Source organism: Coffea eugenioides, chromosome 9, assembly GCF_003713205.1.
Source record: "Coffea eugenioides isolate CCC68of chromosome 9, Ceug_1.0, whole genome shotgun sequence".
Classification (NCBI taxonomy): Eukaryota; Viridiplantae; Streptophyta; class Magnoliopsida; order Gentianales; family Rubiaceae; genus Coffea; species Coffea eugenioides.
This window is the reverse complement of record NC_040043.1, coordinates 26755937-26780778: the sequence shown is the minus strand read 5'-3', so window position 1 is coordinate 26780778 and position 24842 is coordinate 26755937. Positions and strand designations below refer to the sequence as shown.

The window sequence follows — 24842 nt, the reverse complement described above, 5'->3', positions numbered from 1 at the left end:
TTTTAAGCATGACTCGGATCGAACACTTGGCCGGTTCCCTGTTCGATCGATCGGATTGCAATTAGAGATCAAGTGCTCTAGACAATGCTGTGTTTTAAAATCCTGCCCGAGTTTTAAAACACAGCATTGTCTAGAGCACTTGATCTCTAATTGCAAGTAAATGCTCAAAGTACCGAAAGTGAAGAATGCCACAAACCTATTAGACCTCTTAGATACAAAATTCATGACCTTTATGTACTAGAATTCAGATAAAAACCTGCCGAGTACAAAACTATAAATTAAAAAATGAACTTACAAAATCTTGATAAATTTTGCCAATGCAACTAGTTGACATGATTAGAAATGTCTATAATTCTGCTGTTGTTTATCTGGGATATAATTCAGTGATTGAAACTTCGTTGATAGACGGGTTTAATGGAGACTTGGTGTCGGTAGATGTATCAGATACTGGTAAATCGTTAGGTGAGCTTTGTGTTCTACTACGACCAAAATATGCGGATGGATTAGGTGCAGGCAACGTTATAGAATTACTATTGAGCATGAGAACTGTTGAAGCCATGGTTGGCCTTTGTTCAATTTCGTCTTGAACGCATAGCAAGCCAACATGGATGCTTTGAATAACTTCATTTCTTGAATATGTATCTCCGATTGTTGGATCTACCAATGCTAATGGTGTTCCATCCCTCCATTGTCTCCAAGCCTGCAACACATATTGCAAGTGATGACAGTGGAATAAATTGTCTCATTCAAATGTATACAACAGCTCTCCAATGAGAATTCCAAGAAAATGAGATGTTTATTTTGTACTTACATAGCTTAGAAGGTCATCTCCTCCATGAGCTTGGTTGAACTGACTGTTCTTCTTGCCACTTAGAATTTCTAAAATTAGAACACCAAAACTGAACACGTCTGATTTTACAGAGAACAAGCCGTGCAAGTATTCAGGAGCCATGTAACCACTACAAATTAGAACCATTTGTAATACACTTCAGGATTCAGCAATTTGAAAATTTAAAACTGATGATGACAAAATGTAGAGAATGTAATTAAATATTAGAGTTTTAAAGATAGTGGGATAATTGTGTTATTACAATCATATAACCAAGTAGATAACAAGATGTGGGTATAGAACTTACTATGTTCCTGCGATTTTACTTGTATTTCCTTCAGATTGATCAACTCCAAAGAGCCTTGCCATGCCAAAATCAGCTATCCTTGGATTCATATTTCTGTCTAATAATACGTTACTGGCTTTAAGATCACGATGTATAATCCTAAGTCGAGAATCTTCATGAAGATAAAGAAGTCCTTTTGCTATTCCTCCTATGATCTTGTATCGTCTTGACCAGTCCAACAATGGTTGCTTTTCTGGGTCTATACAATCATCAAACATGGCACGTCTTTGTTAGTTTCTTTAACTACAAAAGTTTAATTTCCAAAAAAGACTCGACAATCAATTCCAAAATAAATCAAGGGTGTTTGACTGGAACCTAACCAAAGAGAAAGTAGTCAAGACTTTTGTTGGTCACAAATTCATAGATGAGTATTCTTTCTTCTCCTTCCAAGCAGAAACCAAGTAGTCGGACCAAGTTTCTGTGTTGAAGCCTAGCAACCAGGGCAATTTCGTTTTTAAATTCTTCTGTGCCTTGAGCTGAGCTTCTTGATAGCCTTTTCACAGCTATCTCTTGTCCATTATGAAGTGTACCCTGATTGCAAATTAACAAAGTATAAGCAAAATTTTGATTTACAACGATCATATTCATAAATTTTCAGCATACTTGAAAATGGCTTAAACTTAACGCGCCTTGTATACAGGTCCAAATCCACCTTCTCCAATTCTGTTTCCAACGGCAAAGTTGTTCGTGGCGGCTTGAATATCACTGAGGTTATATTGTAATGATTCTGCGGTTGAGATTTCACTTGCACCTGCAGCAAAAATGGTACAATTGCTTAGTGAAAATTAAATGAATCGACCCTTTAAGAATGGTAAATGTGTTTACTGCAACTGCACTTCTTAGTCCTTATAATTTACCGCTTGTTTCCATAATGGCAAAATATGGCTTCCTGGGTCTCCTTGCTATGCTAAAGCCCACGACCAATAGCACAATGGCAAGAGATATTGGGACAACAATTGCAACAATTGTTTGTGTTGAGATTCCGCCCCCCTCTGAATAAATCAATAAAAGCTCTTTAGCTCAAAAATCTGTTTTTAAAGTAAAGTAGGCAAGGATTTGAAAAGTGAAATGTTCAGATCCATTTATTCTTTTAAAATCTTTAACAAATAAGACAGTTTAAATTCCCATACTGGATTCTGTCAAAATAACTGACCAATGGAGATTTTTGTGGTTTTCATAGTTATATATAGAGAAAAAGATTCGGGATTTCTTCTTCCGCTGCTTCATTAAGCGAGCAATTGGCTGCAAAAAAGTAATGAATTCTATACAATCCACGTGAGAACTTGATGAATATAGCTGTTGACTACCAGGTGTGGCTCAATAGCTACAAGTGTGAAAGACTTGAATTACTAACTAATCCTAAAACAAAATTACAATTAAGAGTTCAGATAAATTCATATCATTTTGTTAAGAACTGGAACTTACCTTCACTACTAGTAGAATTGGAAGGAGGAAGTGGAGGAGGAGGAGTAGGAGGATGACTCAATGCAGGCTCGGGTGCTGGGCTTATAGAATTGTAAAACTTGTAGAGTTCATACCTAATATTGCAGCTAAAAAGCGCAACTCTACAGCCCTGACGGTTATTACAGTATGTGGGTATTTGAGAAATGGCGCTTCTAAGGCAATTCTCGCAGTCAAGACTGGAAAGATCTGGAGTACACTGTCCAAGGGCGTATAATCTCCTCTGAAATGGGGAATAATCCTCTTCTTTGATAGCAAATTTCTTCCCTGACCGAGCATTTGCAGTCTGACTTGCTATGTCATTCATCATATGACTTAAGACCTGGTTGAACTTGTCTGGATCAGTGGCATTCTGTGTATTCACCCTATAGAAGATGATCCCCTGATCGGTCCAGGGGAACATGGACTCATTTGAATAACGCAACAAGCACTCGTCGTATAACATAAAAACCGTCGTTTGATTCCAGCATGTCTTTAGAATATCCTCACGGGCGTTTGCTACACATCGTCCACAACCATCGGGATTCACATCACCTCGACAATTAAATAGGCCGTAGACCATGTTAGAGGGGTCATGGCCAGCAGTGAAATTGTAGAAGCCATTCCTGCTTGCCAAAGAAGCATTTGAGGATAGAGTGGAAAGGAGGAAATTCAAGTTGTCTGTATACCTTCTGCCAGCAGTGGTGTTAGGATTTACGCACCAATAATCGGCATAAATCAGTCCCGTGTTGAAGCTAATCAAACAAATTAGCGGGAAACACGAGAACAATACGCTTCTGTAGATCATTTTGATCAGAATCAAGCAGATGACCAAAAGTAAACAGTAGAAAATTTTTGTATTCAGGCCTGCTTGATCATTGAGGTAGAAGTGTGAAATGCACTATATATGCAGAAGGTTATACACTTTCATATGCGAATACAGGAATCAGGAAAATAACAACAGTCTTTGTCGTTGATATTGACGGGAGTGAAAAAGTGAGGACGACGCCACAATTCCATGCTTTTATCTTTTATTGCACGATTTTCTGCAGATTAAAACGGGACACTGGGATGGAGGTCAAGTCAACTGCCGTGTCCCTTCAAGCAAGCCAGTACTTGTGTCATATGGCAGTTTACGCCAATGTTTTAAAAACCGGACCATTAATTGAACCGGTGAAGTGAAAGGGTCGAGATTCAACCGGTCGGATTGGTTCAACTCCGGTTTAATGAATTTTTAAAAAAATAATTTATATAAATATATATGTACAAAATAAGACATGTAATGGACTAATTTAATACTTTATATGATGAAAAGTTTACTATTTTTTAATAACTTGGATTTTTAAAAATAAATTTTTTAAATTATAGGTTAAAACAAATAAATTTCATCTCAATTTCAATTATATCTAAATCCAACCCAAAAATATCACAATATTTTGAAATTATATAAAATTCACGTCTATGAGAATTTAGATATTGTGAACTTAAATTTTAATTTACGTTTTGGGATTTAGAGATTGCAATTTAAAAAAGGAAGTTTGGAGTTCGAAGGAAGTCAAGAAAATCGAAAATAGAAATGTAAACTTGATAAGAAACAAAAAATGAGATAAAAGTGAGTGGTTGTGGCATTAAATAATTTGGGTTAAAAAAATAATTCTTTTTTAACTTTTTTCAATTTAATGGACAAAAACAAAATTAAAAGATGGAAGAAAACATCAATAAATTAAAAATAAAGAGGTTTGATTAAAAAGGGAGTGACAAAAGAAAAGAGGATAGAGAGTTGAAAATTAAAAAGAAAGAGCCATGAGAGGATGAGATTTTGTAAGAAAAATGGAAAAAAGAAATATGAGTGTTTGCTTTATATAAATAAGTTATCAAAAAAACTAATACGATGTGATGGTGCAACGGTTAATACATTGGTCTTCTATTACAAAGGTCTTGAGTTTGAATCTTGATAGCTACATTTTGCAAAAAAAAAAAAAAAGAGGAAGGTTGAAAACCGGTTCAATAGCGATTTTTACGGTTCTTGACCGGTTTTCTGACAAAGTCAACTATGGCATTGAACCGAACCGGTGCCATGGCCGGTTTGCGGTTCAACCGATCGAACCGGTCGGTCCGGTTCGGTTTTCAAAACATTGGTTTACACGCACCATCATAAATATATTTTTTTTTTAATTATTTTTTTATGTTACGCATATTACATCATAAAAAATACTATAATAATTATTTTAAATAAACTCCTATCCAAACACACTGTTTTTCTTTTTTTCTTTTTTAAGAATAATCCTCATATGGAGGTGCATTGATGAAGATAAAATTTGAACCTTGACTTTCCACTCCACAATTAGTATGATGACCAACTCCTCTCCTCCAGAGAGGGAGTTGATTTTGAGGACCCATTAATCAATATGCCATTTTGCTTCCTCCTCTGTGTGTGTCGACGTGGATGCAGGAGGACCTCTTGATGAGACCATGAAACAAGTGTTCGGGGATTGTCCCTCTGTCCCGAATCTGTTAGGTAATGTCAATTGTTTGGGTTTGGATCGGAATTAAAAATTTCGAATCCAGATCTATTATAATATACCAATTTCATACCCAACCCATATACTCGATGGATTTTGTGCTTAGGGTTCAACGGATCCCGAATCAAGTTCAAATATACCCGAAAAAATAAAGCCCAACAAAAATGATGTATTTAGAAATATTATTGTATTTAGAAATAAGGCCCCAACAAGATTAGGGTTTCTTAATTTGGTAAAAGAATTATTATTGTATTTAAAAATATTTATGTTTTATAATTATTAATGCATTGTTCGGTCCGGGTCAGATACTAATTAAAATCATAAACGGGTCGAATCTAGATAACGAAATTATTTCTCAATTCATACTAGGAAAAAACTATTGAGTTGGAACCGAGTTCATGTCCAAACCTGGTCCATTGACAGTCCTAATCAAGAAAGTAACGGAAAGTCTTTGATACGGGCGAGAGTGAAAAAGTGAGGATGGGCAAAAATTCCATGCTTTGTCATTACTGATCAAGGACCTATTGTTGGAGAGTGGTCAGTACATTAATTAGTGGGTAGTGTAAGGAACGTTTGAACTAAGTTTTATCAGTTGAATTGAAACTTTTTTTTTGCACGATATTTAGATTAAAACGGGATACTGTCACACCAAGTCAATCACTCAATTGTCGTGTCTTTTAAGCCGGCACAAGTCTTCCTTAGAGAAATTTCCAAAACTACCTAACTTCAGGGGAAAGATCTACCTCTAGAAATTCTAGCATTGAAGTGGTCGCGCGGTTTAATTTTTAGGTTTGCCCACAAATGTGTAATTATTCAAATTGGTATATTAAATATAAAAAATTACGTAAAGTTGCACCAAAATCTTTGTGATTATTTTTTATAATTTTATTAAGCAATGAAGAGAAGCCATAATTTTAACTTAGTTGCTAAATGACAAAGAGTCATGTTTTGTTTTGCTGACTAACTGGACAGCAATGGTAATGTCATTGGTTTGAAAATGATATATCACCATATAATGTTGTCTTACATTTTTTATGTACACCAAAAATGCATTGCTCATGAACAACTTCAACAGGAATTTATGAACAACACTAAAATATGTTGGGCCAGAAACCTATATAATTGTAAAATATAGGAATGGCTGCAGAATAGAAGAGATATAGGACTCAAAACAATAAGGATTGAACAATTATATTTGCTTTCTTGTCTATGATAAGATAAACAAGCCATTATCTCATACTTAGAATCTTCTTAACACAACATATGCCATTTAATTTTTGCACCTGCAACTCTTAGCATCACAGAAAATAAACATAAAATCTTATAGACTAAAAAAAAGAGAGGGAAGAGCACCCAAAAAAAAAAAAGCTAACTGAGATTAATTTAATAACAAAAAGTTAATTGAGATTAAGAGTCTCTAAGTGCAATAGCATGGTAGTTTCATTTTTTTATTATTTCCAATCCAGCCAAATCAAACTAACTTTCACTAAATATGATAACTCAAGCCAATCCCCTTGGAACAAAATCAACAAAAATTTAATGAAAGAACCATACTCTAGCAAAAGAAAAAGGACAAGCAAGATTTATGTAAAGACATGAGCAAAAGGACATCAATTATACCTGTTTTATTTTGTGACAAAATGGTGTCTTCAGAGTTCAGACTATTGTTTTATCAAATGGAATAAAAAAGTAAAGTTCACTACATTGACAAAATATACATCCAGTCTAACATGAAAACTTGAAGAAGAAATGTCATTGAAGTTGGCAATATCAAACTACATCCAAAAAGTTGTGAATTTGCTTGATTGAGGTTCTTTAAGGATCATCATCATCACAAAGATAAGCATAAAAAATAGTTTCATTACCAGTGGCATCGGTTACTGACCAGGTTATTACCAACCGAAATAAATTTCAACAAATGGCAAACTACAAATGGCCTAAGAAAACTAATTAGTTTATTTTCCTTGCCAATATTGAGTGATAAACAAAAGAAAAGCAAATCTTGCACCCCATCAATAAGATTGAAAAATAACCAAAAACTAAAAAACAAAAACAAGGCTAACATCTCTAGACAAAAGGAATGAGCAAAACTACAAGTTGAACAGCAAATGTACAACGAATAATATGGCCGAGTTGAATTCTGAAAAGAAGAAATTGGCTTAGGTCCTGGCAGTGTATGATTCCCAAAAGAAAAACTTGAAATAGTAAAAATAGAATAAGTAAAGCAAGAAAATAAAAGAAAATAAATTTGGATTTAAAGGAATAGGATGCCATCAAAAATTTTCATCTTCACTTATCTAAAGACTAATAACAGGGTAAAAAGAGTAGCAAGTTACAGTAATTGTAGGGAAAGAAGTTTGTTCACACAAAAAAAAGGCATTAAAACATACCGTCAAGGCTTAATGAAGAAAGTAACCTAAAACTACAAGTTGAACATCAAATGTACAACGAATAATATGGCCGAGTTGGATTCTGCAAAGAAGAAATTGAACTTGAGGTCCTGGCAGTGTATGATTCCCAAAAGTAAAACTCGAAATAGGAAAAATAGAATAAGTAAAGCAAGAAAGTAAACGAAAATAAATTTGGATCTAAAGGAAATAGGATGCCGTCACAAATTTTCATGACTAATAACAGGGTAAAGAGAGCAGAAAGTTACAGTAGCAGCAGGGAGAGAAATTTATTCACACAAAAACAAAGGGCATTAAAACATACCTTCAAGGCTTAATGAAGAAAAGTAACCTCTTTTATTTTTTCTTCCTTCATCTAACAAAGACTTAGAATAAACAACACTAGCAAGAGCAAATTTATTAGGAAAAAAAGGAAGACAAAACCTTGGATATGCACTAAACAAATTAACATTTTTTTTCAGAAAAAAGCCCCTCAATAAAAGTCACCTTGAGAAAACAATTTCCACAATCCTTTTCTACTATGGTGGAAATCTTAATATCTCAACCTGTAACAAACATTTGGAATTTAGTAGCAAATAAAGATAGTTATAATTCTTATGTCACACCATGAAATCTAGCATAGCATATGTGAGATCGCAAAAGGAAGTAAAACAATAGGAATTAAGGACTAAACACCTGAATGTTTTTTCAAAATTTTCACATCCAGATCACACTCAATGTAATTAGTCATCTCTACAAAAGGAAATTGAACCTAAGTAAAAGCCTTTAACACTTACTAATTCATTCAAGCCAAGTGTGTTTCTCATTTAGATTTTAACTTCCTAAGCATATCCTGCATGATAGTACCATGTGCTTTGAATGAAAGTCTTATGTGCTTTATTCAGTAATGGACAAATTCAAAAGGAACATGTTGGGCTTCTAGTGGGTCCAAAGAAAGAAATTGAGGTAATTAGGTATGAGCGTCTTGATTACTAACTCATCCTACTACTCAGATAGCATTTTGAATATCCTATGTTCTTTTTTGACGAATCTATTTACTGGAAAATGTTTTCCTTATTAATGTTTAGGGTAAAATGTCTCAATGACTCTCAAACTATTTCAAAATTTAACTTTTGATCCTCTAACTATTAATTGATAAGTTTTAACCATCCAATTAATTAAAACATATAAGTTTGGCTCTGCTGTCAATTTGAACCGTTATGTTTAACAAAAATAGCAGGACATGCATAACAGTGGCACTTAAACTATTATAAAGTACAACTTTTGACCCTCCAACTATTAATTGATAAATTTTATCCTTCCAATTGATTAAAATATATAATTCAAACCCTTCCATCAATTTGAATCGTTATGTCTAACAGAAATATCTCCACGTGCGTGTAGGCCTGTAAACCGGGCTTGGATCTAACTTGTCAAATTTTTTCGGGTACGGGTAGGGGTATAATTCCGTTACCCGGACTCGGATTCAAACCCATTTACTCTAACAAAAAAACAGGTCGAATACATAATATAGCATACCAAACCAAACCCATCTAAATAGATTAATAATTAAAAAATATATGCTTATCAAAACAATAATAATTCTATAGTTCTATTCCCAAATTTTCCAAACTCTAATACCCCAATTTAACCGCACATCTCTCTCACTCTGTCTTCTCTTTTGATCTGCCAGTCCGCCATCCGGTTTCCAGGCTTCCAAGAGGAGCAAAATGAAATCCCTCACACTCTCTCTTTCTCGTCGGCCCGCCATTTCTGAGCTTCCACCAAATTGTCTGCCATTTTCATTGATTATCAAAGACTCCAAACTTCAGATTGTCCGCCATTTTCGTTGATTGTCGAAGCTACAACAGCGACTAGTGAGGCCCGCCGCCGAGACACTCTTTCTATCTCACACGGTTGCAGCTCCAAAGAAGCATATTTTCTGGTGACAGTCCCTCTCTCTCACGAGTATTTTTTTTAATAAATTTGTCAATACCCAAAAGTTTCTGAAAATCATGGTGAAAGCCTCCATTCATGGTGAAACTACTATTCTATCTTTCTCTCGCTATCTATCTTGCCCTTGGGAGAGAGTCCTTGTTTATCCGATTTCAGTTCTTTCCTTTTCATTGTTTAACAAGTGCGCCTCAAATTTATCCCACAGTAGGGAGAGGGTTCTTGTTGAGTCCAACACCCAATTTTAGTTGTCAGTCGCCACGCTACCTCTTAAGTTGATTCGAATTCACTTCTTCATATTTATCCATATTATCAACAACCCTTATCCTCATCTTGTAAAAAAAAAAAATGGCTGCAGCTTTTCATTTTCCCTACAGTTTTTACGCCGAAAGGCATAAGTTTTTTTTTTGGGTGACTTGGTAAAGAAACTCAACATCTTGTGGTTGATATTTGTGTATGCTAGCTTCTTGAGTCCACCAGCTTGAAATCTAACATGCTTGCCCAGGAAAAAATTTTTTTTTTCCTATTTTCTTTCACAACTTCGCCAAACCTAAACAAGCCAGACCTGTTTTCTTTCCAGTTTGAAATATATGTAATTTGTGATTTAGGTTTGTGATTCGCTTTGAATGATTTTGTAATTTGCTGCAAAACATGCTTCATTTTTAATTCTTGGCAAAATAGGTTTCGTTTTTAAGTTGCTACGAAACAGGCTTTGACGGATCTCTTTTTCTAGGTAGACCCGATCCAGATCCGAGACCCATTGGTCCTGGTTATGAGAGATAGAGTAGAAGACCCATCGGATAGATGAGCCGGATCCGGAACGGGTTTACTATGATGGGTTTGGGTCCGAAATGATGAATTCGACCCAAACTCTACCCATTGATAGGCCTACGTGCATAGTAAGGGCATAATCGAGAGGTGTTTTTGTCTTCACAGGATATGTGCTAGGGTAAAATTATTTGACCCCATTTGACTCATAAACTAATTTACCAAATCTCGAATTGGTGAAATTGACCAAAATCAATTGAAAACCTAAAACCCAAAATCTTGAATAGAGAAATTCCAACAAGGATAGGCAACTTGAATTAATTGAGTTGTCTTCATTTGGAATTTAACTCATTTTTCGGTGTTGTTCCAAATTCATTGGGTTCATGTACTTCTCTTAATGACATAAATCTGGCATACAATTCATTTTTTGGGAATATTCCAACAAGTCTTGGTTCACTTCCAAGTTTGAACTTTCTAAATCTCTCAAATAATCAATTCTCTGGTGAGATTCCTCCAAACTTTACGTCACTATATCTAAATCCTCTTAATTTGTCAAAAACTCCGTTGGGCACATCCCAAATTCTCTATCAATAGATGTTCCTGTTCGATATAATAACTCAAGTTAATGGAAAGGGTAGAATTATATGTTTTAATTAGTTGAATGGGTAGAAATCATCAGTTAATAATTGGAGAGTCCAAAGTTAAACTTTGTAATAGTTTGACGGCCACTAGCATCTCATGAATTCTTTATCTCTGTTAAACATAATGACTCAAGTTGACAGAAATGCTAGAATTATATAATTTAATTAGTTAAAGAGTTAAAACTTATCAATTAATAGTTTGAGGGCTAAAAGTTGAATATTCTCATAGTTTGAGGGTCATTGGGGCATTTTGCCCTAACTTTTAAATGGCTGTTATTTTATTTCTTTTAGTCCTTTCATGTTTCTCGAATGGAAATTTGGTTTTTTAATGGGATTGTGTCTGTTTTATTTAAGAATAGATTGGTCAAGTTAGCATACAACATAGTGATGATTTCTTGTTTGGAAATCTTGATGATCATGCACGTGTCAACTAAAAAGTGTTTTTTAAAGTGGGTTGCTGTTAGTCCTATAGTTTCATATATTGCTTTTTTCTTGTTAAATTAGAACTATGATTCGGTTAAGCAATTTAAGAGGTTGTTTTGCTATAACTTTTATGGACTTTGTTGATTTTTTTGGATAGGTTGCAGAAAATGATATCTGACTGTAAATCAGCAATTTTACCCCTTTTTGTGCGTTTTTGCGAAAAACTAAAGTTGAAAATGGATTCTACATGAAAAATTAAGTAGAGAAATATATTTTAGTGATTGAAAAAATCGCCTGGTGACGGTTTGGCGATGGCGCCACTGTCAGCAGACGGCATCTGCCATGGGCGCTGATGGCTGGAGTTTAGCTGGCCAGAGTTGATGAAGAAAAAGGAGAAAAATAAAAGAAAAGAAAGGAAAAAAAAGGAAAAAATAATGGCTTGTGTTTTATTTTTGTTGAGTTTGGTGTTGGGTTTTGTAGATAAAATTCGAAACATTTGTTATTTCTAGCCGACTTGGGTTTTTAGTTATGCGGATTTATTTTACATGGGACAAATTGCACTTTTCCTCTTGGGCCAAAGTACTGTGACCCAATCATTTAAAATGGCCCAAAATTCATTTTTCTTTGTATTTCCTTAAATTGGAAATCCAATTTTGCATTTCAGCCCCTAAGCTTTTGTGTAATTCTTTTGTGGCTCAAAAACTTTAGGTTTCTTTGATTTAGATCCTTATTTTAATTTCATTTTGGCCTATAAATTTTTTATTTAGTGTTGAGCCCTAATTGTTTCTAAAACTATATTTTGACCTAAAAACTTTCTAATTTTTTGCAATTTCGTCCCTAGCAGTTTTTTTTATTTTTTTATTCTAATTGTTTCATTTTGTTAATCGCTAATTATGCTTTTCTTAAATGCATATAACTTGCAATCTTGGGTGTTTTTATGTTTAGTTGCATCTTTGGCATGATAAGGTGAATTTAGTACATTTTTATGTTATCTTTTAAGGTGTTTCCAATTAAATAGGTGCCTTGATTTTTTTTGTTAATTCTTGAACATAAATAGGTTAATCTTCCCTTATTTAGTCACTACATCAAAAGGGAGGCACCCATATTAAATTCTAATTATGTGCACTTACATGCTTCTATGTGTTTATATGTTTTTATGTGTTTTCTTTTATTTATTTATTTTAAGTTTCTATTCACTTTTTAATTTAAATTTTATAACTATATAGAGAATTTTTGAATACTCAAGATGCATTGGATAGGGTTTTTTTTTCTTTTCGTAAAAAATTATAATTAGATAGACAACTATAATAGATATGTTAGATAGGTTTATTTTCTTATATCTCCCCATTTTAGCTTTGTAATTAGGTTCCCCAATGTAATAAATAGGATTGTGTTGTGTTTATGTGGATTATATGCCTTGTGCTTTTACTTGCTTTCCTTAGGATTTTATATCTAGACATTATGCTTATATGCTATGTGCTCTATGTGCTCGTATGTGTTTATTTGTTTTAATTATGCATTATTATCATGAATAATGAATGCATGATGTCACCACACTAGTCTAACACTAGTTGTGATTTTTCTCTCTATTTTTTTACTACTCAATACTAGTGGAGGCTTGTAAAAATGGACTAATGCAATACTAGATCTGTAGGTCCCGTCATGCGATAGATCCATGTATTGTGTGCTCTCATTCCATTTCATGCATATTTTTCTATTTTTAGGATCTTTTTTCATTTGCATGTTATTTTTCCCTATTTTATTCCCTTACCCCATATGTGTTTCATCTATTACATTTAGAATTACATCTCACTTAGGAATTAGGAAATTAGAGAACCCATTTGCTTGTTTAGACTAGAAGAGTTACCCTTCGAACATGAAAAATGGGCGAGTATGATTTTTTAACTTTAACACGCTATTACCTCTCTATAAGAAGAAAAATTGTGTCACGAGTTTTCGTCCACCATTATGTCGCATTGCCCTTTTTTGGATCATGTATACTTATATGTATACATTATAAATTTTATTTTTAGTCTCATTTTTACATACTCGTGACTCTTTCAAGAGATTATTCTTGGATCTCACAATTAATATAATTGGTACCAATTAGATTTTGAATGGACATTTTGCCTCTTCCAATATCCCCCTTTAGATTTAGATTTGCATCCATATAGAAAATCCAAATGTGATAAATTTAAGAGTTAGATTAGGAAATTTTGCCTAAATCTTGCAACTAATCTAAGTTAGGTTGAAAGGGTGCCTTAAGTTTGAGTTGAACCGATTGAACCTTTGCCTTCCTTCCTTTTTAACTGTGACTCCCAAGCCTTTTTTTCTCATTTTCAAAGATCTAGAGTCATCTAAAAAGGGGATTTTACTTTTCTAAAATTTTTTTGCTGATTTGATGCACCCAAATTTAACACCAAGTGATGACTCCTTTTTCTTTAAAACCCTCTTTTTAGACTATCTTTTGGACCGAAACTATCACATTTTCAAAAGTCCCATTTTAGGTCCTTTTCTTCATTTTAAAAATAAAAAAACACGTTTTTTCATTGAACATCCTTTTATTCCGAAAAATGAGGTGTGACATCAAGTCTTAACATAAAAACTTACAAGTAATATTAAAAATTAATACAGACTAACACATTTAGTTGTTCCAATTAAGGTTTATAACTTAAGCTTGTAGAAATAACATTCTTGATAACAATATTTAAAATAAATAGCTAAATTATTTTTTTTTTGTTGAGGAAATTGCCTTAATGTTCAAGTGAGATCAACTAGAGTCATAACATCTCAATATCATTATCAAAAAATTGCTTTTTTTTGAATAGTGAGGGAAAATGAAGCAACCATTGGCTATACCAAATAAATTAAAAATAAGTTGACAGGCGTCGAGCTTGTACAATAATAAATATCTACTCAAATAAAATACAAATTTTTTATATAGCAGTGAGTAGGGTCGAATTCACAAGAACTAGGGATAATTCGTTTCTTCTAGAGTACATAGTAAGGGGGATTTTTTATAAAATTAGGAATAATTAAATAACTCAGATTAAAAACTAAATGACAATTTATTAAAATTGAAGTAATAACAACCAACTCTAGCTAAGAAATAACTTCGGAGATGATTCACTCAATTGATCATTGATGCAATAATAATTTCATTTATTCACTGATAACCAAGTTATAATTGCGAAATACACGATGACAATCAACTTCTCCTTACTATATCGGTGATCAATGTATGTGTGACGACCCCACTTCCCCCTAAGGCGAACCAGAGGGTTGGCGGGCCGTCTGCCTAGCTCTCGCCAGGACTCACGCAAGCAAGCTAGCAAAAATCCTTCCGAAGTATAACCTAATCTATTACAACATCGTTTCCCTCCAAATAGGCCGGTTTCTAGAATCACATTAACTTCAGAGATAACAGTGCCTTAAGATAGCCAACGTCGATTCTTGAAATACCTTCCCGATTACAACCCAAGAAACAAAACATACAATTCAAATACATCCTTACAAGCCAAGTAACAAATTCATACAAGCCACATACAAATCCAGGGTTTACACTTTTCCCACTTCAAGTGGCAACCCAAGGCAAAACTACATTGTTTAACTCGAATTACAATCCTAAAAGTAAACAATCTAGTACTACTTCCGGGCACCCTTGGTCTCAAACCCTGTAAAAGAAAACCACAACGTGGGATGAGCTACACAGCCCAATGAGGTTCCAAGACACTCTAACAGTTCAAACAAATCAAGAAAGTTGTGCATGTCATATGCATGGTTCGAGGTTACACAATGACAGGTTATCATGAGGTGATAATCATTACTCGGGTAATTGCTACTTTGACAACACATGTAGTAGTAGTACTTTTGCTGGTAACTTTACTATGAGTACAACTCATAAATTATCTAAAATCACTAACGTATTTTTGGAATGAATGACCATATACATATATTTTCATGAATTTTAGTCAAACAAATAGTGGCTCGTCCGACTAGAAGAACATTACAAGGATTGCTTCGTCTCGGAGATTAATGCTCATGAGGAGTCTTACTCGAGAAATGTCGACTAGGAGAGCAATAACAGTATTAATAGTAAAGCAAACACAAAAGGATACAGTACTCGGTCCACTTCCCGTCCTTATAACTCCCATCGGTAACTCCTTCGGTTGACTGGCCATCACCTTATCCCTCCAGTGGTAGTACTCGAGTATACCGAAACGGTTGTCCAGGGTTCCAACCTTCCCGACCGAGCCCAGTCCTGGCTCGAGTAGGTCAGTAACCGAGGCAGGGCCCAAGTTCAGCTTATAGCTTACAACATGCACAGGTAACCAAGTAATTCGACAAAAAGTAAGATTCATCATTTGAATAGGTCGAGTGAGGTAAAGTACACACTCACCTAACAATGATGGACAACTTCATATAACATGTGATTCATGATAATCAAGTAACCAAGTAGATACTTAGCATGTAAGCACGTAAGCAATACAAGTTGATTTCATGGGAGCATGTAATTCACGGATATCGAATAGTCATGTAGATTGGAAATCATGTGAGAGTAGAGGAGATTCATTCCAACGACTTTATGTCCAACACTTGGCAAGCGCAAGCAACTAGACAGGGATTCACCCAACGACGTCACAACACCTGAGGTATTCACGAAAACATTTCACATAAGTCACCACTCGAAAGGCTAGTGTGATAAAGTACACACTGCTCACTTCGATGGATCAGAAATCATTTTTTTTCAATTATCACATATCAAGTCACGAAAACACTTTAACCAAGTAGGCTAGGCAAGCAATCTAGCAAGCTAGGCATGTATCGAGTTCATAGTCGATATGCGCTGCAGGTATACATTATTTATATAGGCATGAGTATTGTCAATACTTAACACATAGTACTTAGCACTTAATAATCATGAATAAGCGTGTCCTAGACTTATTCAATTACGTATTCCTATATGGAACACTCACCTAGTCAAACAAGCGAGTAGTTCCCAAACAAGCGTTTAAGCGTCCGCTCCGAGTTCCTCTTGGAGATCCCCTCGAATGCCTGAGCAAACAATGATCAACTACCACTCAATATCACTACAAATCTCTAATTATCGAGGAAGATTGTACGCTAGTGCAATCTAAGGAAATCTTATGAAAATGAACCTCAATTACTCGTAAATCGAGGTTCAATTAGAGTTTCTTAAAGTACAAGAGCAATCGTGTTTTCCTTTTGGCAATCAAGTATAAAATGTTCAAGTAATACCGAAAGAATAAGGAGTGCTTGAAAACTCCCTTCCCTTGGAATTCGGAAAATTTCTAGTTTTGATACGATACTTTGAAAAATCATATCTCACATTCTATATGTCAAAAATTGGAAAACTTGGTACCATTGGAAACTTCTTTGAAAGTACTAAAAGTTCTTAGAATGTACTTTTCTAAGATTCCAAATGGAAAACATTCAAAAATGAGCTCAAAGACGCTGCTTTGGTTCTTAATGCAGATTTAAGTTGATTTTTGGCCAACTTTGAAAATTCGGCAAAGTTCACTTGATTGGAACTAGCTTTTGAAATTTGGAACTCTTTTAGAGTCGTAATCCAAGTTTACAACAAAATGACCGGAACGAGGAATGGAGTTTTGAGTATTAAGATATGGCAACTCAAAGTTACCAATATTTCCTTGTGAAACATGGGTTTTCAAACTCAAGTCATAAACTTTGGTAATTTATTTGAGTCTTGAAACGGTCTCGGAATAACACCATAATTAGCAGTATAATACTTCCATATAAGGGCTATTCCTCTGTCAAATTTCATAGAAAAATATGCACGGGAAGTCACTTAACAAAATCACTCAAGTTTCCAAAATTTTAAGGCAAGGCTGCCTTGTGTATGAAAATTTTCTTTTCTAAGCTTTTGACCAAGAGCAAATCCTCTAAACATGGTTCATTTGTATAGGAAAATCTAAAGAACATTCATGGTACCTTTGGTGGGTGTTTAACACCAAGAAATTTAATTAGCAAGTCTATACCAAGCCTTGCATCAAATCTGTCCAAAAGTTAGGATTTCCAAGAGCAGGGCAGGTTCCGTATTTTGATCACAAATCACTCAATTCAACTCGGAATTGAGCATGGTTGGTGGTGTTGGAAAATACATTTGTAGGGGTATAATTTCACAGAAGAAATCATTTTCAAATTCCATTCACAAATAACTCGTTTTTGAGCATCAAGATACAAGTCCTGTCCTGTCTCCTAGAGAGAAACGAAACAGGACAGTGATTTTCAATCGAATGATGTGGCTCACTCAAGTGGAACCAGAACTTGAATTTGGTTCCAATGGAAAGCTGGGAATGTCTAGTTTCAAATGCCACTGACGGTACTCGATTTTGACATCGGAGCTCAAAATTATGGCCGAAATACGAAAGCTGGTCAAAGCATTTCGGAAATAGTTCCAGATTTACTAGCTTTGTGAAATCAATTTATTTGACCAGCCAAACCTCAATATTTTTTAATGAAACTTTGTACACCATATATTCAACATATCAACGTGATATACAAGTCATGAAACCCTCAAAATTTTGCAAAAAGGGGTGCGATTAAAACAGGGCAAATCTGAACATTTTTGAACTATGCATCTCTTGGAGTCTAGACTAGCTAGGTATCATTAATCTACCTATTTAAACACTAACTAGCATTATATCCATCATCAATCCAAGGGTGGGAGTTCATAGAGCCCACCATCAAAATTTTCCGAGATGAAATAAAACAAATAGCATGTGATTTTGGCAAATCATTCCACCACAATAAATCTGTCCTCGGCTAGACAGAATTTCCAGCAGCTAGTTGGTCATAAATCCAACTTTTTACTCGGCTAAAACATGATATTAAGTACTCAATTTCGGCATGCAATTTCTTAACTAGCCAATTAACATTTCCAGTTCAAAATTAGATTCAAACAACAGTTATAATCATCCCAAAAATTCCAGAATTTGTTCACCTATTCTCGGCTAGATTGCATGCAACAGATTCCTTGTTTCCTTTTCTTTTTCTTACTTAACCGCGCTAAAGAATGGCATGCAAAGCTTAAACACTTAATTCTTAGTTAGTTAATCACAATTACAAGCTCAGATTACTTCAATTAAGCAAGATCAAGTCTGCATTTCTGATTCAAGCTCACGGCAATATCCATTTCCATCAAACCAGATTTTCCTCATGCTTTGATTTCATCGACCAAACGCACAAACTCAACATGCAAGCTTTTAAACAGCTTCTTCTACCAGTAATTAGTTAATCTAAGTCTCGAATTTACCTCAGCTAGACGGTCAGTTCATGCAACAAGAAAAGCTGAAGTTTCTCTCCTCTCGGCTAAGCTCACGCACGCGATGGTTGCAGCTGTGGTGTTGCGGTTGGAAGATGGTGGCAGCTGGTTGGGGTGAAGGTGCAGATTGAAACGGTCAGCTCGCGGTTGGGAGGAGGAAGGTGATGCAGCTCTCGCGGTTCCCTCACACTCACTCGCGGACAGTTTGAGAAGGCAGCTTGCGCAGCTTCCTTTCTTGTTCAAGCTTCTGATCAGAAGGAAAAGGAAAAGCTCGGCTTTCTCTCTTGGCTATGATCACGAGGTAAGGGATAATGGTGTGGGACAATTGTGGTTGTGATTAAGGCTGAGGTAGTGGGGATAAGCTAACCGTGGAAGAGCTGGAGTGTTTGGAGTGGAGAATAAAATGGTAGTGCTGGAATTTTCTTAATTCTCGGCTGGTACTCACTTTTCAAGAAGGTAAGAGAGGTTTCTAGTTTTTCCTTCTTGTTGTCTTTCGGTTTGTAATAAACAGAGGTAGTGAATGTATTGTAGTTGTTTCTTTTCCTAAGTTTCTCTCGGTTTCAAGACAAATGGAATAGAGTTGGTTGCATGGTTATTTATTCAAGTATTGAGACTTTAATGGTCTTTTAACATTAAGGTATTTATTTGCTAAGGGATTGGAATCTTATCATCTTCAAGTATTGTCTCAAACTTTAGTTTATTCTAATTTACATACCCCTATAAGAGTTTTTCTCACACCATCCTAGGTATTACCGGTTTACTTGTTAACGAAAAGAATTAATTAAACTTGTATTTTAATAAATAAAAGAAAATGGAACATGTATTAAATTTTAAATAAGGAATAAAATTGTCAAGCTCTCACTCAAAATTCTTACCGTTATTCTTAGTTAAATCAGGATATTTCTAAATTCTCAATTTTTATGAAAATTCAATTAGGCTGTTAATTTAACCACTTATTCGTTATATGTAATTTCTCGAATCGATTATTTACTCTAATCGCGTATTTACTATTTTCACTTAACGAGCTTACAGAAATTAAATTTCGAAACGAATCGCTTTAAAAAAATAATTAAACTATGGATACGTTTAATTAGACCTAAAAAACTTAGAAAATAATACTCGGAGAAATCGGGTGAGTAAATACTTATTTTAGCCAGTAAAATAAATAAAATAAGCAAAATTTTCGGGTCCTCACAGTATGACCATTAATCACTGCCCTAATTAAGAAATAACCCTAGATATGACCTTAGAGTTCAATTTTTCAATTGCTTTAAGAATTAAAGAAACCCTGTTCTAATCAAATGACATGTTACGAGGGTTATTTTAAATTAGCCCATATGCCCCCCTGACACAAATCCAATCATGCCAATTACCACTAATTTAAAGCAATTAAACAATTACAGATTTAACTGTTCTAACTGATTTTAGGTTATTATATTGAATTAAATATCAGGCGTCCATGATATTCAAATAAAATAATAACCATAAGAAATTAAATTAGAGGACATATGAATACTAGTAAAATAAAGGAAATAAATATAATCAATTCGATCTCACAATTTTAGATGAACCAAATCCTCCATTGTTTCTTGACTAGAATGACACTTTTAGTTCACTTCCAAGGAAAAAGTCACACGCAAAATAATTGGATCAATTGCTGAAACCATTCACTATAAAAAAGAAATGAAATAAAAATATCGAAGGAAAAAGGAGAGCAAGATGTTTCTGTTGTTTCTTTCTAAGAAGAAAAGGATAGCGTACTACTGGTCTCTTAGCTACAGAAAGCAATAATAAAAGAAACGACAAATGCTTCTCTGTTTTTTTTTTGTGGATAACCCAAAACATGCCCCGACTCGAACCCTTTGGACCCGAGCCGGCACACCAAATCGGAGGAAAACGTTGCAGCCCCACACAACATTTTTTTCGGGTAAGTCACAGGGTGATTCTCGGGTTAGTCATAAGGTGTTCTAGAGAGCAATTTCGATCCCAAAATCTTTTGTGTCCCAAAGAACTACTGCTATCATTGGATCAACCCCTTGGGGGTGCTTCTCTATTTTCTTTCCTACTACTAGTCAACTACTACTACTTAGCACAATCAAATTGTAACCGTAGACAATGGAATTTTAATTAATCCTTAAAATTACCATTGGTCTATAAGTTATTTTTATGACTCATTTTTATCTAATTGGAAATTGTCATATGTCATGTATACTTGGAAAATTGGTTATTAAATGGCCAATTATATTTTGCCGCGTGTCAAGTCGAGGTGTTCCAATCAATTGAAATTGCTGGGATGTCTCCACCAACCAAATCATATCATGTCACATGTCTATATGACTTGACAAAATTTTGGATAGATATCTAAATATTTATTTCTTATTAAAGAGACAATATTTAGAGTTGTTTAATCCACATATATTTCTTATATACTGCAATAGTTTGTCCAATCAAATGGCACCACGTCACGTGTCCCTACAAGTTTGGTCAATCAAAGAATTACTTATTGGTATTATCTTTTTATTAGTAAATACAAAATGAAGAGGTAATATTTAAGTTGTCACAGTCCTAATATGACTGCATGTCTTGTCAGACAAGTAGAGTAGTATACATATTTTCAACATCTACCTCATACCGTAGCTATGAATAGGGGTTTCTCTACCAAATTAAGGGATATCAAAAAAGGCACCTCATACGCTCAAGTGTTGAAGCTCCAAGCTACAAAAAGTCTGGATCGTCAAACTCTTCAAGTCTTCCGTATATCAAGACTTGAGTTTTCAAATATTGCCTAAGTTCTTCAAATCTTCCATATCAAGATTTGAAAGAATTAGTGGTGGATCTAAGAACAAGCTACGAAACCCTTGGATTAGCGTTTGAAGGGAAGAATCGAAGGAAACTCTCTACAAACTTGAGAAAATTCCGAAGACTGTACTCACATAATTTCCTAAATTTATATATTGCATATTTGTCATTTTGTAGACTTGAAATTTTATCGCGTACAGTAACAAATCAAAGCTTATCCGAAAAAATGAAACGTCTTAGTAGACAAAATAGACTAGCATCATAGTAGAAATAAAATACTATCCAATGTCTGACTCTTGCAACTTCAACTCACAGTTGGAAATCATGTGTCAATGCTAATTAGCATAAGAGTCCAGTGAAAATGACGTCTTTAATCCCTTTTTGCTCCAAATCCTTACAACCAACACCAATTATCAAATATAAGTAGAATCCTTCAATTAATACAATACTTGGTAAAATAAAAGAGGAAAACAATCATAAAATTAATGACAAAAATGAAACCTATCATAAGTGTTTAGCTGTATCAAAGCTGGAATTATCTTTTTTTTTCCTGATAAATAGTTGGTTTGCATAAATAAAATACATATTACAAAAAAGATGATACAACATATCTGAATTACAATATGGTAATATTTCTTTAATCAGTGATTTTACTAGAAAAAAATTCAAGTTTTTTTATCCGCTCAATTTAGGAAAGAAACCATGAAACCTACACATTTGGTCACCAAAATTTTGGCTTCCACTAGAACCAATGTTGGGTTTAATAATCGAGTTTTCCCCTCGAAAGATACACTTTTAAAAAGAAAAAAAATCACAGAGATACCTACAAGCAGTCCCATCTCTCTCACTTTTTCTTTCTTATCCCTATCACTTTGAATCTGTGGTGTCCTTCACCAATAAGTTTAGAATTTTTTACTAATATTGTTGAATTTTTCTACTAGTAGTTGGAACAGGAGTTTCCTTCAGATCCTGCTGATTAATTTTTTCTAAATCTGAATAGTACTGGAATCTAGAGTTTTTTCTTCTACCCACTTCAATCAAAAGACGAAGATTGATACATCATGTAAGTTTTCTTCTTGTGCCCTATCATTTATTTTAATAATCTATTTTTGTAAAACCCGTGGCTCAATTTTAATTTCTGCCAATTAACTAAATGGATATTTACCATGAGTAAAAGTAAAAATAATTGTAGGATAGGTTAAAGGATTAATTGAGGGATAGAAAAGAGATAAGATAGGGTGAAAGTTCATAACCGTTAAAACTCTTATCTAACCCATCTACTAGTGGGTGGTTATTAGGGTTTGTCACACTTATAAAAAAAAAAATAATATCATTCCTCCCTTTCATTGTCTGCGTCCCCTTAGGGTGAGAACCATCAGAGAGTAGAGAACGAGAAGAAAGCGTCGCTGTCAATCAGCCAGACAACTAGGCACCTAAATCTGTAAGTCCCAGATTCACGTGAAAACTCCTCGTTTAAATTCTATTAGTCGCATTAATTATTCTGAAGATTTTACAAATATGTATTATGTTATATATATATATAGGTATATATGCTTGTATGAGAAATTTAGAAAGGTTGGTATTTGGATTGATGGGAATAGTGTGTAAATCTTAGCTATGGGTTAGAATAAATTTTAAATCTTCTTGCTGTTGAAAAAAAAAAAAAGGAAGAGAGGAAGCAGCGGCGACTGCTGAAGCTTTGACTTCAGCAACACCAAAAAAAAAAAAAGAGCCAAAGTTCGCTAGTTGGCGACCTTGGCCAAGAAGGAAGGTTTGCCATTTAAGAAAACATGTAGTCGCCAGCAATTTGCTGGCGACATGGTCCCAATAGGAAAGGTTGGCCGAAAAGCCAACCAAAGGAAAGGGAAAGAAAAAAAAAAGCAAAGAAAGGTCATCAGACCCTCATCTTTCACTAGCCAAAAAGGTCGGCCAAAGAAGAAGAAGGAAAAAAAAGGGAGGATTATGACTAATAATAACAATAAGAAATCGTAATAAAAATAATAGAATTTGAAAAAAAAAATGGCAAGTATATTTGGGCCAAAATATAGTATGGGTTTAATGAATGTCCAATAGTTAAATTTTAGGTATAAACAATCCACCTTTTATGGACTAATATAGGAACTAAATATCAAGACCCAACCTAAAACAAGTGTGGATTTAGTCATTCAGGCTTTATTTAATTGGGTCTAAGATATTTAAGTGAAAATCTAATATATTTTAAGCTATCACTATTTGGTTAAGTTATACAATATAAGATAGGTTTTAGATTTCTTTTAAATGTTTAAAATAATAACAATAATAGCAACAATATTTATATAGACGAAGTAAATTGAAGATATAAATGAAAATAAACTGAAAATATAGATACAAGTGCAATATAGATATGGATGAAATAAATTAAAGATATGAACGAAAAGGAAAAAAAATATAAACACAAGTAGACTAAACTAAGGCAATAATTATAATAATAAGTCAATATATATATATGTACATGTATACATAAATAATAATAACACCTACACACGCACACAAGTGGAAATAAAGTGAAAGATAATAGCAACTGATCAACAAATATATATAAGTGGTAATAAAATAAAGTAGCGACTACGAGGACGATAATAATAATAATGAATAATTATAAATATGTATAGTAAGATAATAGTCAAGATAATAAATATGATTATGAATAATTATTTTCTTTTAAATCAGGAAACTTTACAAAAAAGAGAACTTTCCAAATTAAGAAACTTTCTAAAAATAGAAACTTTCCAATTTAGGAAACTTTCTAAAAATAGAAATCGTTCAATTTAGGAAAAGGCTGCTAGGGTTCATATAATGGTTTAGACATGAATCTTCGACTCATTTAGAGTTTGTATATTTATGCATTTATAGGAAATATCAACTAATTAGGAAGCCTGTGCATTTGATAGGTACGATACAAGTTTAAAAGACCTAAGGTAGCCCTACTCAAGCAGCCAGACAAAGGTAGGTGGTACTTACCCTTCTGAGATTTCAAAGGTGCAAAATGAAATTTTTGTTGTCAATTCTATTTCGTTGTGTTGACTCAAAATGTATTTGATTAAATGCTTTACTTGGATATTTATGAAAGTTATATTTTTACTATACAAAAATGGACCATGTGACTTATTTGAAATGTTTTGATATGTTATTATATACCAAACGAGTTGAATCTTTTATGAAATCAAAGATCTATGTATATGACATGTGGAATGAATTTTTGACAAGTAAACCTCAAAACAGTCATGGAATAGACGATAGGGGTTGTAGTCCTGTCTAGTTGTCATGATAGCCTGGTATAAAGTCCGACCGATTGACAAAGTCATGGTAGCCTGGTATAGAGTCCGGCCGATTGACAAAGTCAAGGTAGCCTGGTATAAAGTATAAAGTCCGACTGATTGACAAGGTCA

The 24842-nt window shown here is 34.1% G+C and overlaps 2 protein-coding genes across 2 annotated transcripts; both read right to left on the bottom strand.

Moving 5' to 3' along the window:
- Positions 1–356: 356 nt before the first annotated feature.
- LOC113783322 (cysteine-rich receptor-like protein kinase 10) lies at positions 357–2480 on the bottom strand. Its single transcript, XM_027329421.1, has 7 exons — positions 2329–2480; positions 2033–2167; positions 1805–1926; positions 1496–1706; positions 1137–1374; positions 812–959; positions 357–700 (listed from the first exon to the last, which is right to left on the bottom strand). The coding sequence occupies exons 1-7, from the start codon at positions 2351–2353 to the stop codon at positions 365–367; spliced, it is 1215 nt and encodes a 404-aa protein (XP_027185222.1). The 5' UTR covers positions 2354–2480; the 3' UTR covers positions 357–364.
- Positions 2438–3423, bottom strand: LOC113782388 (putative cysteine-rich receptor-like protein kinase 9). Its single transcript, XM_027328281.1, has 2 exons — positions 2601–3423; positions 2438–2499 (listed from the first exon to the last, which is right to left on the bottom strand). Exons 1-2 carry the CDS (start codon positions 3421–3423, stop codon positions 2438–2440), a joined length of 885 nt encoding a protein of 294 aa, XP_027184082.1.
- Between the last annotated feature and the right edge of the window lie 21419 nt (positions 3424–24842).

Coding starts and splice junctions, on each gene's coding strand:
- LOC113783322 (XM_027329421.1), bottom strand. CDS start 2,353: ATGAAAACCACAAAAATCTCCATTG. Junction 960..1,136: donor AGTAAAATCGCAGGAACATA/GTAAGTTCTATA, acceptor TCTAATTTGTAG/TGGTTACATGGCTCCTGAAT. Junction 701..811: donor GAGATGACCTTCTAAGCTAT/GTAAGTACAAAA, acceptor TATGTGTTGCAG/GCTTGGAGACAATGGAGGGA.
- LOC113782388 (XM_027328281.1), bottom strand. CDS start 3,423: ATGATCTACAGAAGCGTATTGTTCTCGTGTTTCCCGCTAATTTGTTTG. Junction 2,500..2,600: donor CAATTCTACTAGTAGTGAAG/GTAAGTTCCAGT, acceptor TCACACTTGTAG/CTATTGAGCCACACCTGGTA.